The sequence below is a fragment of the Monodelphis domestica genome, chromosome 8 (genome assembly GCF_027887165.1).
Source record: "Monodelphis domestica isolate mMonDom1 chromosome 8, mMonDom1.pri, whole genome shotgun sequence".
In the NCBI taxonomy this organism is placed as follows: Eukaryota; Metazoa; Chordata; class Mammalia; order Didelphimorphia; family Didelphidae; genus Monodelphis; species Monodelphis domestica.
Window position 1 is genome coordinate 193,736,027 of NC_077234.1, and position 18,001 is coordinate 193,754,027.

General features: G+C 31.8%; 1 protein-coding gene across 1 annotated transcript in view; it reads right to left on the reverse strand.

The window, feature by feature from the left end:
* MRPS9 (mitochondrial ribosomal protein S9) overlaps window positions 1-18,001 on the reverse strand; it is a 113,152-nt gene that overhangs the window by 17,619 nt on the left and 77,532 nt on the right. Inside the window, exons 6-9 of the mRNA XM_007501177.3 lie at window positions 7,941-8,023; window positions 6,986-7,061; window positions 4,719-4,887; window positions 3,773-3,881 (exon numbers count right to left, since the gene is read on the reverse strand). Coding sequence (XP_007501239.1) covers window positions 3,773-3,881; window positions 4,719-4,887; window positions 6,986-7,061; window positions 7,941-8,023 — 437 coding nt within the window. The remainder of the gene's footprint in view (window positions 1-3,772; window positions 3,882-4,718; window positions 4,888-6,985; window positions 7,062-7,940; window positions 8,024-18,001) is intronic.

An 18,001-nucleotide genomic window follows, 5' to 3' on the forward strand; every position in this document is an offset into this window, starting at 1 on the left:
AGATAAATCAAACCAAAAAATAAATAAGAAAGAGGTAAGATATGTGAATGAAATCTTTAAAAAATCAGTTAATAGATATACGGAGAAAAATAAATAGGGACAAAAAGGAATACACCTTTTCTGCAGCACATGGTACATTCACAAAGACTGACCATGTACTAGGGCATAAAAACATGGAAAACAAGTGCAAAAAAGCAGAAATAATAATTGCAACCATCTCAGATCATAATGCAATAAAAATAATAATTAGTAAGGGTACATCGAGGGGCAAATCAAAAATTATAAACTAAATAATATGATTCTCCAAAATCTGTTAGAGAACAAATCATAGAAACAATTAATAATTTCATTGAAGAAAATGACAATGATGAGACATCCTTTCAAAATCTATGGGATGCAGCCAAAGCAGTATTCAGGGGGAAATTTATATCCTTGAGTTCATATATTAACAAATTAGGGAGGGCAGAGGTCAACAAGCTGGATCTGCAAATGAAAAAAACTTGATAGTGAACAAATTAAAAATCCTCAGATGAAAATTAGAGATCCTAAAAAATAAAGAAATTAATAAAATCAAAAGTGAAAGAACTACTGAATTAATAAATAAGACTAGAAATGGGTTTTTTGAAAAAAAAAATAAAATTGACAAATTATTGGTCTTCTAATAAAAAAAAGGAAAGAAGAAAATCAAATTAACATTATCCAAGATGAAAAGGGAAACCTCACCTCTAATGAAGAGGAAATAAAGACATTCACTAAAAACTATTTTGCCCAATTATATGGCAACAAATATGGCAATCTAAGTGATATGGATAAATATTTAGAAAAATATAAATTGCCTAGATTAACAGAAAAAGAAATAGAATACTTTAAATAATCCCGTATCAGAAAAATAAATTGAACAAGCCATCAAAGAACTCCCTAAGAAAATATCCCAAGGGCCTGATGGATTTCACAAGTGAATTCTATCAAATATTCAAAGAACAACTAATCCCAATACAATATAAACTATTTGACATAATGAGCAAAGAAAAACCATTCACATAATTGACCATATCAACAAGTGACAAAAATCACATGATTATCTCAATAGATGCAGAAAAAGCCTTTGACAAAATACAACACTCATTCCTATTGAAAACACCAGAAAGTATAGGAATAGAAGGGTCTTTCACATCATTTGCAATGGGGATAAACTCGAAGCTTTCCCAATAAGATCAGAAGTGAAACAAGGATGTCCATTATCACCTCTATTATTTAACATTGTACTAGAAACACTAGCAGTAGCAATTAGAGAAGAACAAGAAATTGAAGGTATTAAAATTGGCACTGAGGAGACAAAGCTATCACTCTTTGCAGATGATATGATGGTTTAACTTAAAGAATCCAAGACAGTCTACTAAAAAGCTAGTGGAAATAATCAACAACTTTAGCAAAGTTGCAGGATATAAAATGAATCCACATAAGTCATCACCATTTCTATATATTTCCAACACATCTCAGCAGCAAGAATTAGGAAGAGAAATTCCATTTAAAATCACCCTAGATAATATAAAATACTTAGGAATCTATCTGCCAAGACAAACACAGGAACTACATGAATAAAACTATAAAACACTTTCCACACAATTAAAAGTAGACCTAAATAATTGGAAAAACATTAATTGCTCATGGGTAAGATAAGCTAACATAATAAAAATGGCAATCCTACCCAAACTTATTTACTTATTTCGTGCCATACCCATTGAACTACCAAGAAACTTTTTTACTGAATTAGAAAAAACCATAACAAAGTTCACTTGGAAGAACAAAAGATCAAGGATATCCAGGGAAATCATGAAAAAAAAAATAGGAAGGAAGGTGGCCTAGCAGTACCAGGTCTCATATACTATAAAGCAGTGGTCATCAAAACAATATGGTACTGGCTAAGAGACAGAAAGGAGGATCAGTGGAATAGACTTAGGGTAAGTGACCTCAATAAGATTATCTATGATAAACCCAAAGATCCCAGCTTTTGGGACAAAAACTGCTGGGAAAATTGGAAGACAATATGGAGAGATTGGAACTGGATCAACATCTTACACCCTATACCAATACAAATTCAGAATGAGTGAATGACTTGAATATAAAGAAGAAAACTCTAAGTAAATTAGGTGAACACAGAATAGAATACTTGTCAGATCTTTGAGAAAGATGTTAAGACCAAGCAAGAGTTAGAAAAAATTACAAAATGTAAAACAAACAATTCTGATTCCATTAAATTAAAAAGTTTTTTGTACAAACAAAATGAATGCAAACAAAATAAGAAGGGAAGCAACAAAATGGGGGAAAAATCTTCATAACTTCTGACAAATGTCTAATTACTCAAATTTATAGAGTTAAGTCAATTGTACAAAAAAGCGAGCCATTCCTCAATTGATAAATGGGCAAGAGACATGAATAGGCAATTTTCAGATAAAGAAATCAAAACTATTAATAAGCACATGAAAAAATGTTCTAAATCTCTTATAATCAGAGAGATGCAAATCAAAACAACTCTGAGGTACCACCTCACACCCAGAAGATTGGCTAATACGGCAGCAAAGGAAAGTAATGAATGTTGGAGGGGATGTGGCAAAATTGGGACATTAGCATTGCTGGTGGAGTTCTGGAGGGAAATCTGGAAATATGCCCAAAGGGTGCTAAAAGTTATCTGCCCTTTGATCCAGACATAGAACTGCTGGGTTTCTACCCCAAAGAGATAATAAGGAAAAAGACATATACAAGAATATTCATAGCTGCGCTCTCTGTGGTGGCAAAAAATTGGCAAATGGGGGATGCCGTCTGATTGGGAATTGGATGAACAAATTGTGGTATCTGTTGGTAATGGAATACTATTGTGCTCAAGGGAATAATGAACTGGAGGAATTCCATGTGAAATGGAATGACCTCCAGGAACTGATGAAGAGTGAAAGGAACAGAACCAGGAGAACATTGTACACAGAGACTGATACACTGTGGTACAATCAAATGTAATGGATTTCTCTAGTAGCAGCAATGCAATGATCCAGAACAATTCGGAGAGATTTATGAGAAAGAACACTATCTACATCCAAAGCAACTGTGGGAGTAGAAACACAGAAGAAAAACAACTGCTTGATCACATGGGTCGATGGGGATATGATTGGGAATATAGACTCTAAATGATCAACCTAGTGCAAACATCAACAATATGGAAATAGGTTTTGATCAAAACCCAGTGGAATTGTACATTGACTACAGGAGAGGGTCAGGGGAGGGTACGAAAAGAACATGACTCTTGTAACCAAGGAAAAATATTCAAAATTGACTAATTAAATAAAAATTTCCAAAAAAATAATTTAAAAAACTCTTTAATTATTAAGAACTGCTCTCTTATTTTGTCCAAACCCTAATTTAACCCTTAAACTAGTAAAAATAGTGAAGTTTCTTTGGAACTGAGAAAGACAGTAAAATTTTTTTTTTAAGTTCAATATAAGAAGACAAAATTGATAGCTCCCAAGAATACCTAAATTCTAATAGCTTATGAAAATGGAAGGATTTTAGGTAGCTAATTGTATAATATAATTGTGTAAGACAAAAATCTTAGGATACACAGGAAAATCTCCATCTTTAGCTTAATGAACCAACTATTTAACTCATCGTTCCTTAAAAAAAAAAAATCCTAATTTCAGCACAAGATATGAAGTTACTTGGAAAATGTTCAAAGTGTTCAAAAGAATTTCATTTAAAAAAGCAAGCCAAAATTAGAGCTTACCTGTCCTGTGTTACTGGAAAGTAAAGCAAATAATCAATTCCATTCACTTTTATTCTTCCACTTCCATGTTCATAAACCATTACATTTGCTTTTGCAGTTTTTCTTTTGCCTTAAAGATAGAAAGATATTATTAGTGAAGTCTTAGTTCACTTGAGACTACATAAAAGTGCAAAGAAGTATTTAAAAAAATAAAATATGTTGCTGAATAATCCTTGCATTAAAATTCAAGTAGAAGAAAAGAAGGCAGATTACCCTGAAATCTTTCTAGTTTTATTTTTCATCACTGAAATCTTTTGGGAACAAAAGTTTACATTGGGAACAAAAGTTTACATTAAACTTACTATCATCAACCTAGAGTAGTCCCCTGTTTTCTGTATATCTTTTTGTTTAGATGTTGTATTTCACAATTAAAAATAATTCAGGGATTTGTGTTTATAAAATTACAAATATTGGAGTAAAATTTTAGTAGAAAATATCTATCAGAGAACCATATGTAAAAATGGAAAGACTCATCAGGACAAAGTTGAAAACACTAAGTTTAAAAACAGGTCTTAAAAGGAGTGCTGTAGTTTCTGATTTCCAATATTTAATGAATTCTTACAAGTTACTTTGTATCAAATGTCTTTTGCATAAAGGAGTAAAACAGGTAGGAAAACATGAAAGTTAGTAAATTTATTGTAAATACATAGTAAATAAGTTTCACCATGGTGGGCAAAAGACAGATTTATTTTAAATATTTTATTTGTTCCATCAGCTGAAAAACGAGATGTTTATAACATTAACAGATTCATATAATAGTATAACCATGTGTCCATATTTCCCTTGAGACATGACATTCAGCTTTTTCTGAGGAGAAATGTTAAATGAACATCAAGGTTGGCAGAAAAATAAAGTTATTTTTTCTATCTGATGTTATTTACTTTGTAACTGAAAGACAGTCAACTACCTTCTCCACTGCTGAAGGCCATTCCATGTTCGTCATATTGCAGAGGCTCAATCAACTTTTTTTTGGACTGAACAGGTATAGTTCTGCGAAACTTCTGTATGTATTCTTCTTCAGTGCTACCACATGGCAATGTCAATAACCTTTCAAGCAGTTGAATGAACCGCATATGCTGCAGACAATAAAAATTCATTAGAAGATGCAAGTGTAATTGCATTTGCTAAAATTTTCTATTTTTATATCCTTGATCTTTCCTATGTTGCTTTTCTTGATGAATTGTGACAGGATGACACTTTTGCATCCGCATGCTGCTTTTAAAGCTGCACGCAGATGCATTTTATTCTAGAGGCCTGAAAATACTGAACCCTTTCTTTAACAAATAATGAAGTCTTTCACTCCAAGAAAAACCAACTTCTTTGTAATATAGGATTATAATGTTAGAATGATGTTTCTATTAATTTTCAAAGAAAACATATGGGTGATCTTAAATGTGATTCTAATTATTTTACTAGAATTGCATCAAGAAAGCTTTGCAGATCTTTTCCAATAAGTTATGTACATCGAAATGGAAATAGTTTGATTTTATGAAAATGTACCTCTTAAATTATATTTTATAATACACTTGGCAAATATATCTTTGCCTGTTCAAGCTGTGTTCCTTTAATGTTTATGATTTCCTTTAAAACTGAACAATCAAGCTATTTAAAAATTCAAGAGATACTTGACTTAAAGGGCAACCTCTTGAAATAAATTATCCCTGCTACTCTGTGAGTTTTTTTTAATAGTTCTTGAACATGTGATTAGAAAGTAAACAACTTGATATTAACCCCTTATAAATGAAGCCAAAATAACTTACCTCTAAAGTGTTAATGCAAAATCTAACAACTATTACATGAACTCTCTAAAATATGGATAACTCTGTCCTTTGTGAATTAAAAAAATTATTACAGAAAATTTTTAATGTCAAAATTTCATTCATTTACATAGAAAAATTATTACCAAAAGCATTTCCATTAAATTCTGAATGATTTCTAATGATGTATAAAATAATGTCAATACTGTCAAAGGCTTAAGATAACCAAGAGTGTTAGTATTATCAACATGTCACTCCTTTTTTAGTTGAATTTAACTCCCTTTCCTCTTCTATATTCTCAATTCCTACTGTTTCTTTCCTTCCTTATTCCTTCTTTTCTGTCTTTGCCTCACACCTGCAGAGATAACTCAGTTCAGTCCTACTAATGAAACAAAAGGACTGAAGTAGTTGCTAGGTCTCCCACTTTTTAGTTAGTCCCAATTCATACATACTAGAAACCATACTGGTATATCTTAAAATGCTTAAAGATTGAAAATATAAATTTCATAAAAATCAAAGTAGAAAGAAAATGCAGCTAAATATGAAATGATTCTCTAAAAGAATAAGGAAACAGATTTTTTAAAGTAAGCTCCCAAAGGATCGGAATTATAATTTCAGTTAATGTAAACAGGGTCTAACTCAAGTTTTAAGACTATCCAAATAGCTGACATTAAGCAAGCCACAATCTCTCTATTCAATTACTTAAATAAGGATAACAATAATTCAACTTAAAGTGAGAATATAATAACAAAAAGACTTTGTGTTCGGATAGCTAAATGTTAATAGTACTTTTTCATAATCTTAATCATTTGTTTTATATGGAGTCATAGAGCTAGATAGCTAAATCTGATGTCTAGCCCTCTCTCAGGTTATTAATTATAGAATTCCTTTTGACAGATTTGAGTACAGAAGCAACATGAACTATTAACTATGGAATATTTATAGTATAAAGTTTCCTACAATTATATACAATCATGGAAATATTTAACATTAATAGCAGGTAACATGAAAAAAATGAGAAAAAAATAGTATGGATCATAGATAGCAGAAAAGGTTTCCCCCTATATTCCTTTTAACCTTAATATTAATCTAACCTAAATTACTTACTGTTAGCCAGGACAAACTAGCTAAATGAATAGACTTGTATGTGACTAATTCCATCTTGCCAAAGAAAAAGTAATAGATGATGGTAGGAGTTCTGATAAAGGGAGTATTTGGAGAATACCCATGCCCTTTTCCGAACCGTAAATAGATATTACCAAAGTAGAAACCAATTGTAAATGTTTAAAAAAAGAGAAATTTTTCTTAGAAGCACCTGTCTCTGAGGAATATTTCTATTGGGTTCCTAAATACTGCATGTATCTGCTTTCTTATGACACAGGTCCCCTTAAATTAAAAAGATTAATTACTCACTCACATCTTGATCTGACAGTTTTTCCACTAACATTTCTTCTAGTTCCTCCTTAATCAGCCATCTGCTGCCAATCAGGTCTCTGTTAAAATATCACATATATTCTCATTTTAATTAACCATGCAATTAGAGTTATATCACAAAGGACCACACATACAGTCATGCATGATTCAGAAAAACATTTTTATACCATAAAAGATTATGACTTCATTCAAATGTCAGGCAACTTACATTAGTTTAGGAACATTTTACTGTTTTGTCAATGTACTTTAAGAAAGAGATCTTCATACCTTTAGAGATCTTACTATATCAAGAATCAAATAAGGAACTAAGTAATATGATCACAATTAAAGACTACGCTAAATTCTCACAAAAATTCATTTTTGCCTGCTTTAGAATTTTAAAATGTGCTTTAGGATCAAACTCAAAACATAAATGGCTAAAAATCTTCTTTAAAATGAAGAAAAATTAGAGTTATTTAGAAGACACTAAAAAATCAATGCAGTGCCAAAGGCAATAAAGACAATGGCACGAAAAATCAAAGTAAAATATGTTCAGATTTTGTGTACAAAAAATAATTTTAAAAAAGGAGGGCAGATTTAAAACTCTATTAAAATCCACAGGACTAGTCTACCATTGCTTGTCAATCTCTACATCAAAAGATATATCCAAAGTAAGAAAAAAGCGCATGACTTTTAAAAATGTACATTATGTTCCTAGAAAAACAAATAAAAAAAAAAGGATTAAGTCCTAGTCTTAACTATAAAATACAAAAAGAACAAGGACCCAGGACTAAAAGTTAGAATCAAATTTTAAAAATTCAAATCTCTCTATACAAAAATCACCTAATATTTTAGATCTGAATGATGATAAATCTTTAAATATTACATGATTTTTAAGCTTTAGAAAAATTACAAATTTTAATACAAAGTATATGCCTTACCTCAAGAAGGAAACTTACTCTTTATTTTTTTGAGACAATAAATCTTTGGCTCTCAGGAGATCTGAGTGCTTTTCCAGGTTTAATATCATTCCATATACATCCTAGAACATGCAAAAGAACCAGGTTAAAATGTGCACTATTTTAACTGCATTATCATATGTTATATACTCTGTATTTCCTAGTATTTGCTATATCTAAACTTTTTAAAAAAGGGGCCTCCTTTAGCCACTGTCTAGATAAAGATCTGGAAAGCTAAAGGTCCTTTAAAAGTATCATTACATTATTCTAGACTTAAATGAAAAGAAAACTGGTCCTTATCACTAAAGTGGATTTTGTTAATATGCATAACACTTACTTTGACTTGTTTTTAAAGTTATGTAAATATTCATTAACTTGCATTTCAATAAATTTTGTATAGAACATTTCTCACTTGTTTTCCACTGATCCCTATGAACAAAAGTCAGCCTAAATCATCACAATTGTAACAACGGGTACAAGGATGTATATTTTTTGGAGAAGAGGTAGTTGTGGGTTCTAAATATGAAAATACAAAATTAAATTGATTTTAAACAGAGAATTTATCAAAATAAAATTCTACAGATTACAAATTTATGTTTTGACCTGTACAAGTTTATACCTGAAAAAGACATATTGTTAAATTTTTCTATTTTGCTCTACATTTTACTGCTATGTTTGGAACCAAGTTTTTATATGCAAGATACCTAAAACAACATATACAGGGCATCACAAAAGTCTTTGCACAGTTTTAGGCCCCCATAGTTTAATTATGCTGTAATAGCTTAAAATGGCACAAAAACTTTTGGGGTATCTTTTATAAAATACTATGATGTAAATAGAAGATTGTCAATATGAGGGGAAAATGATAAGCCTTTTTAAAATTATCTTCTATGTTTCTTGGAGCAATCACGTGTGGAAAAACACCACAAAAATGATGGTAAATCTTAAGAATTCTATTAGTTCTTAATTCCTTTAGGAAAATTTTCTATAGAGCTTCCAAAATTCAACCAGAAAAATCTGTCCTTGCCTTGAGACAAATTAAGACATAAATGTTCATTTTAAAACTCCCAGTTAAGACTAGCATATCCACATCCACAATATAGTAAATGGTTAGCCTCTTGGAACAACTGAACTCGAAAATAGCCCCATTCCCCACATATCTAATCTTTGCGTGACCAGCAGCAACAAGGAAATATGATCATGATAATGATAACAACTGGGATTTGCACACAGGACTCCTGACTGAATTCAGGGCTCTTTCAATTATACTATATTGTATATCCCAAAGAAACCAAGAATATCATACCCTGTCACAGTGCTGGCAAAGGTTTTCAAGTTCAGGTGCCCAAACTGCAATTTCAAGCTGCCTGAGCACCCCACATGACTCCAGAGAGCGGAGGGAGGAGGTGCTCACTTTGGGCAGCTGGACTGAGGGGTGCTGGGAAGAGGGGGAACAGAGCAGTCCCCCTCTTACCCATCTCTGCCGGCTGGGCATATGTGCCAATACTTTACCAAAGCTGCTCTATAAGCTCTTATTTATTCATTTCCAGTAAAGAAAAAAAATAATATCCTAAATGTCTGGTGATGTTTATAAAAAGCCTACCAATAAGTATAAGAAATCTAAGGAGTCAGAAAAGACAGGGAAACAGTCAGTAGAAAAGAAGAGAAAAATACTGTAGGTGATGGCAGAAATGATTAGCAGTGGCAAGGCACAGACAATGACCATGAGAAAGACACAGAAACATATCATTTAGAATATCTCTCAATTCTGAACGGTGAATTAAAAAACTATTCATTGCTACATGTAGTGCAGCTTGCTAGTTACTGGGGATACAAAGAGGAGAAAAATGGCAGTTTCTACACACAGAATATTTAATCTTCAAGATAAGGCATAACCTCCTGTTTGTATATATTAAAAATATAATTAATTACATAAGGTGTATATATATGATAAGGTCAAACAAAAGTGGTATAAGATATAAGGAAGAGGAATTTCTTCTACCTGGGAATGGGATTTCTAAAGTGAAAGCAACTATTTTTGAAGTTGCATTTGAGGTAGACTTAGAAGAATAAGAAGTGCTTCAAATGTTTCAAATCAAAAAATGTGAGAGAATGATGTGTGGTACAATCGGCAGGCAATTATTAATTCCATTTGGTCAAAACATAGATTTTAGGAGGGAGAATAGTAAGAAATGAGGAAAGAAAGGTAGTCTAGGATCAGACTGGTGGGTCTTGAACACCGAGCTTGGGAGTCTGTATTGTGTTTAGTAGGAATGGGAAATCACTAAAGATTTTGAAGTAGCAAAAAAATGTGATCAGCTTGGGAGAATACTGAATGCCCAAGAATATAATAGTAATAACGTACAACTGTAAGGCATGGCATAGTAAAAACAGTGCATAACCAGGATGTTGGGGCTTGAAAACAAGGTCAGAAATGCACTTGTTCTGTAACGATGGGCAGTTATGTCATTTGGCCTCTCCTACCTAGTCTTAGTGTCTTCATCTATAAAATGGGAATAATCCTGATAGTGTCTTATTGAGAAAAGCATGTTGCAAATCTTAAAGCACAATATAAATATAAATGATTTGCATTTGACTCTCGCAACTCCAGGATGTAAGTATATAGAAACGTTACTAGTCTCACTTTGTATTTGAAGAAACTAAATCTTAAAGAAATTTGAAGCAACCAATTCATGGTTTCTCAGCTATATCTTCTAACAGAATCTCAGTCTACTACTCTCTCTTTCTACTATATCACTATGTTCTACACTTTTACCACTTTACATTTGTATTTATAGCTGTAGTAAAACATGATATAACTGAAGCTAAAGAATTAATATTTAAAATGATTTTCATAAAATAAAGGACATTCCAATCAGTAACACTAACTTTTCCAAAATCACTAACTCCCTAAAGGTACTTGATAGCAAAAGTTTTACTGAATTGATTTTTATATTTAATATGCCTTTAATTTTCAAAGGATATAAATAAGCTTTCAATCTTATAAGTCCAACTAAAATAGTATGTCAAAAAAAAAAAAACCCACGCTTTTCTCAAATGTTCTGATGTGGTAAAGAATATAAAGATAAAATGTAAAATTACATAATCCCATATCTTTGAGGTAAGCAAGGGCAAATAGTACTTTATAGTTGGAGATTATCTTGTCACCCTGAAAGACCCCAACTAATTCTTTACAGTGTTTATGGTAGGAGGTAGAAAGGTTTTGACTTTATTTTTTAAAATCTAAAGTCTAAAGGCTTTGGGGGGTTATAGAAGTTAGAGCTATCAAAAGGCTTTCTAAATGTCAGTTTGGATACAACATAATAATCAAAGAGAGACACCATCAATCAATAAACATTTATTTAGAGCCTACTATGTGTTATGAATTATGCTAAGTGTATCATTAGTAAACAGTAGATAATACACAGATATTATCTAACACCAATTAGATTAGTATGATACTCTCCATTATTTTATAACTTTATCATATTATTCTTCAGAAATGAGGCATAGGAGCAAAAGCAAAAATCTCATTTGTTTTACTACAACATAAAAATTTAGAGTTGCTCTTAACAAGCTTGACAGAATTATCTGAAATATATATTTTACTGATATGATTTCTGTCTAAAAACCAATGTTAAATTTTCTTTCAGCTGCTATAATTTGGAACAAGGAGAGAGAGAAAATGAGTGTGTGTATGTGTATGAGAGAGAGGAGAGGAGAGGAGGCAGAGGGAGAGGGAGAGGGAGAGAGAGGGAGAGAGAGAGGGAGAGAGAGAGAGAGAGAGAGAGAGAGAGAGAGAGAGAGAGAGAGAGAGAGAGATATCTGTCAATTTGCCAAGAACAAGGTTGGTAGAACAATAATTTATGCATCTTAATTTTTTTCTTTCTAAAATATTATGCATTTTAGATACATTTAGATTTCACCAAAATTCTTTTAATATTTATTAAGTATTAATATGATTTTGGAACCCATATGGTTACAGTTTTTGTATTTGGGGTTATGATGAATTAAAAAGTGATGTTACAGCTATTTTTTTTTACATATCAAGTTATTTTTAATATCAAATTTTACGTAGTTATAAGACACAGTACACTACAGAGTAGATTATATAGCCTCAAGTCTCCAAAGAGATGTCCTAATCTACATCAAAAGATCCTTGAGAGGATAAAATATGTCAGGAAGCATAAAAATCAAAAAAATTTAATAGCAATTTATCCTACATCACTTGGTTTCCGCTTAGTTTTACAGGAACACTAGAAAATTCATATGAATAGTCCTACAATAAGTTTATATACTGTATTTAGTAATATAATTTTAAAATATGACAGAAATAACCCAGATGTGAAATGCTGAATCATTAATCACAGTCATGATTAATATTTCATAAAATCAAAGCAAGCCTATCCACCCCTAGTGTCATCAGATTTCCATAATGTATGAATCAAATTTAGAAGGTGTCTGATTTGAAAATACCAGATGCTCAGGTTGCTGAAAAGGAATGCTCAAAAACTATACCTAAGAACAGAGCATTATTTAACTTTATAGTTAATTTTTTTCATATTAATCATGTAGAAATTATAATTTTAGAGAAAAAACAATGCTAGATAGGAGGAGAAATAAAGCTAACTGCATTTTTACACTTAAATAAACAGCATGATATATTAATATTATCATTTTGGAGATATCTTCCAAAAATAAACAGAAAAATAAGATTTAAAACAAAGATTACAGAAGAGATCCTAGAAAAGCTATATGGTTCCATACAGTTTTGATTAATGCCATCCATATAAACCCAATGAAAAAATGTAAGAACAAATAGGATCCAGTTGTCACAAAATCAGTAAGGGTTCAGTTAAGTACTAAAAGCTCTAAATGATAGAGTTCTACTGAAGATCATTGCTATCACTGTATGAATTGTAAATTGCTAACCTATTTAGCACTGGCTAAGATATCTCAAGTAAAAAATGCCTGTTATGTAAGTCACATCGAAAAAATAAAAATATTCTAGGGAATATATCCCATTAGGAATAATATATTTTTAACTTGGGCCTTATATATATTTTACTCCTCAAATTAAAGGCTAATCTTTACTACATTAACAATTGCCCAAGCATAATACAAGTAACCTGCTTAAAATGAAAGTCCTTAGGGTAAGTTGATCTTCAAACAACAAACTGTCTCAGTAAATTTTAAATGTAATTCAACTTGGAAAAAATTGAACTCTTAGAAATTTACCTGAAGAAAATATAATTCAGCACTTTTTTTCAGCTACAACAGGTGAGAATGCAGATTGGAACCAAAACTAGTCAAAGTATGTTGATGCACTGTATTTTAATCTCAAAGCTATGCATACACTGAATATACACCCTGAAGCTAAAAAAACAGCCTGAAAGAAAACTGTACCTCTCAACAATTTCAGATAATCATTCTCCTTCTTCCCTTGACCTTGTTACAAAATTTCCCTGACTACCATTCCCCCCTCCCCCCCCAGGAAAATATTGGACAAGTACAATTGGTTTTGTAATATGTGCATAATACTGTATATTTGGTTTGAGGTTCTGTTTTAAACAAAAGCCACGAAATAGTATTTTCTCATTTTCCTCAGCTCCAAAAGTAACTTAAAAGGATAAAAATGCCCCACCACATCCTTTCCTCTCAGAATACTAGAAAATTTTTAGAAAAAACACTTTGTATACTAATATTTTTGTGAAAATTGAAGTCTTGAAAAGTAAAGTATACACTATATTCTTTCCCCAAACCCAACATTCCTGTGCTTCTATACCAAACAAGGATCATTCCAGAAGACAACCAAACTATTTTGGGCCAAAAGGACCTCCTGAGTGGTCAGTGTAGGGTAACAGTTTCCTTACATTTAGAACTGTCCTAAAATGGAAGGACATGCCCCAGAAAGAAGCCAATTTCCAATTACTGGGGATCATCAAGCAGAGAAGGTGAATGATCAACCTCTTGTAAGGGATGTTGTCAAGGATGGTTCTACTACATGGGTTGTCTTTATGAACCATTTTTAACTTTTCTTAAAACAGTAGAAATTCATAAATACATATTTTTTTTCCTTCCTACAAGTTATATATTTTAGATTTTGTTCAGGTATATGTTGGATTAATCTAATGACTGGTCTATCCCAACTAAGAGTTTCTGTAAATGGATGATTCTTTTGGTCCCAGTATCTCTTACCTATCATCCTCTTTTTTAGGGCCACTGTATATAGTTATATTCTCTAGAACCCTCTTTTATTCTCTAAACCCTTCTTCACTGATTTAAAAAAAAAATTTCCACTTCTCTCTCACTAACCTCAGTTTATCTCTAAGCTTCCAATTGACTCTAATCATACCTGAAAAGCAAGTTACAAATCTATTTCAAGAAAACAGAAAGCTCTAAGTTTTGAAGTGAAAGGAAAAAAAAAACTAGTGTCATCAATCTTGAAAGTACTTCAAAGTTGACAGAAATAGCATTAGAATTCCTTTGTCTCCTCCTGACTCTTCTTTTATTCTTCTATTTTACCCCTAAATCACCAGTATTCAAGATTTCAAATCCATTTTTTAAAAGTTAATTACTAATACTGCAATAGTATTGTTATCTACTACTTTTTTCTATCATAAATATTTCAGTATTTCAGGTACATGTTAAATTAAATAGACTTGAAACTTAACCACTATTTATAACATCATTTCTCTATAAAAACCAACAAAAAGTTACAATTAAATTTTAGAAAAGAAACCATAAGTTAGAGACTTCCCATATAAGCAATATTTTAAATAATTTATAATCTTTGAACTTATATTTTCCTACTTCCCATAATAACCCTTTGTCAGTCTCAAAATATATATATGGAAATAATGGGATTTTTTAATAACACAAGAGAAACTATAACAGCGTAAAGTAGTCTTCTCCCTGCTTTCTCTTCACCACTCCTTTCCCCCATCAAAACAAGGCTCAGAATTATGTCTAATTAATTTGTGGTTGGTAAAGGTTAGATATTAAGAGGCTAACAAAAACTACAAATCACTTAAGGAATGCCATTAATTTCAGGCTTGCATGTTGAAACATTAGCTGATATGCCCAAGTACCAGTGTAAGCTGAAAATAAGTTTCTTCAGGCTATAAAAGGAAGTATTGTTTTCAGCACATACTTATTGCATAACTAAGTCAAGCAACAAGCAAATTGCATCCTACTCTCAGAAAAATCTCCTAGCAAAACATTAATATCACTGTATATGATCTAAATCCTTCTTGTTAAAAGGTTTGTATCATGCATGTATCATATTATGAGACTAGTAAAAGAGCTATATTAACACAAACATTACAAAAATTATTAGCTTAAAATTTGTTTAATAAATCATAATCTGAAAGGGACTAATTTTCTTAATTGTACACCGATTACTCTTACATTCTCTCCTCAAGCCAAAGCCAAAAATGGAAACAAAAAAGAAAAATTAATTCAAAATATACTCAACTTTTAGCAAGTCTTACTTTGCGTGTAAAAGACTGATTTAAATACAAAAAAAAAAATATTTTGTAAGCTGTAGAGTAAAAGTGTTTTATTCAGTAATGTTAGATAAGCAAAAGAAATGAGGATGGTATGGCTACAGCTACAAATTTACTAAAAGTGTGATGCATTATATTCAATTGGCATATATCTGACCTAATGTTTATTCAAGGTTCTGAAGCATAGTAATTACTTTTAAAATTCCATTAAATAATTCTCTAGCACACATATTGTTTATTAATTCTAAATTAGGGTCTTTTTTTACTTTAACAAATACAATTGTATTTTTTAAAATGTAAATCATTTTGATTAGAGATCAAATGTTAACTATCAAGTTTCCTATAACTGTTTAATTGGACCTAATAATACCTTGCAAAGCAAAATGACCTACACATTTTGTTTAATGAACAAGTAAGCCATAAAGAATATTCATCTTTTCCCACTATTACTACAAGTTCATACTTTATGGTGTTTTGTAGTATTCCCTTCCAAAATCTCCCCCAAAGGAGGTACTGCAAATTTAAATATAATTTTACAGGCAATACAATTTAAACTCCTGGGGTTAAGTGAATTAGATGCTCTTGGTCATAAAGCTAGAAAATGATGGAGGCTTAATTCTTCATATTTCAAAGTCAAGTTTTTCCACTACAATATGCTGTCTCATAACGATTCCAACTTATATTTATATTATTGTAAAACTTTTGAGTGATTTTCAATATCTTATTTGATCTGCACAACAACCCTAAGCTCCACAGGAAGGTACAAGTATGATTAACCCCATTTTACAGATACAGAAACCAGGAGGTTATGAGTTTCCCAAAGATACACAGCTAGTTAGATGGCAGAGCTGGATTTCAAACCCAGGTCGTCTGACTTTGGATTTGGTATTCTTTCCACTGAACTTACAAAATGAGTGCCAATCGGAGATAGGCTGAAGTATCAGTCAAGTGATAAAGAAATATTTGACTCCTTTTGAGAAGATAGTATGTTTCTTGGACAATCGTATGTCTTAAAATGATTCAAAGAATTAAAAATAAAGTTATACTCCTTGTAAAATGTGTAATTTCTTCATTATGATGGAATGCAACAAAACATCTTGCCCTTGGGTTGCTCTGTTTCAGCCAAAACAAATGCAAATGGCTTGTCGGATGACAGCTGTTTGATAAGGCTCCTCTACAAGACCTGCATGCTTTACTTTTTTCCGTGAAACTTGGGATGAAAGGCAGAAGGCAGGAAGAGAATTAATGTAGCATACAGTCTAAAGGCAATGCTACAACCGTGATTAAGTAGAAAAGTTAAAAGGCACAGATTTTCCACAGCTTCGCTGCGTGCAACCCATCCGTGTAACAAGTTGACAGGCCTAGCGCGTCAGCTCCATCATCCTCTCCGACAGCTAAAACGCAGCATTGCATCCCTTTTCAGAGAAAATTTGCGTCTGCACCATGAAGCGTTGTACATTATTTCTTAGCACTGCAGGGGGCTCAAGTCCATATGGAACCTTCACAAATATTACCACAGATCAAACCAGCGGCGTTTCGAGGCAGATTTGACATACCTATTTAAATGAACAGCAGGGGTCCTCGGGCTGCCTCAGGCTGTGCAGGAGAAAACCTCTGTGGAAAGCCTCGGCTGCAGCTCCATTACTCAGCAAAGACACACTCTACATTTATCATTCATTTCATTTCTGCCAGGGCAAGAAGCTCATTTGCCCAAGGTCAACAAAAAACGAAAAAAGGGTTGTTTTTTTTCTCCCCCAAGAAATGAATGTACCTGACAAGTGGGGATTTTGTCCTTTGGGTTTGTGGAGCACAAATAAACACAAGATAATGTAAAAAGGACAATAAAGCTTTGTATAGAGTAGGAATGCTTGAAATCTGTTATCAGATTTGGAGGGAGAGGATAAATTATGTCTGATAATTACTTGAGCAACTTTTGTAGAAACATGAGATGAGGGGAATAAAACTTGACAGGATCAACCAATTTTAAAAATATTTAAAGGCATCTTCCATTTACAGGTAGCCATCTCTATAAAATAATTCTGGGAAGCCAAAGAATTTGCACACCATCAGTATCCATCTCTGTGAAAGAACTGTTTGTAATACAGCAAAATGAAGAAAATGAAGTTGGAAGTCAGTAATAAGCTAATATCTGAGGCAGCATTATTGTAAAGGTAAATGGGCTAAAATTCCAGACTCATACTCATTTTTACCCATGAGTGTGAAAAACTTAGATGAACAATCTTAAAATGTAATTTGATGTAACTGTCTAATTTTCCCTCATGTCAAATGCCTTGCTGCATGCCACATCTTTATGTTATACTATATTCCTTCTTTTCCACCCTGTTGCTTTACTAGAAATAAAATGTCTTGTTCATTTTTGTAAAACCTAAAACCTTCTAAGCAAGTCATAATATAAAATGGAAGAACCAGTATAACAAATTTCAGGTTATCTAATAAGAGACAATATTTAAAAAGAAAATAAACAATTTAATTATAAATTTAATCAATGGCATATTTCATTAAATTAATGGTACAAATGTTTAACTTTATCTC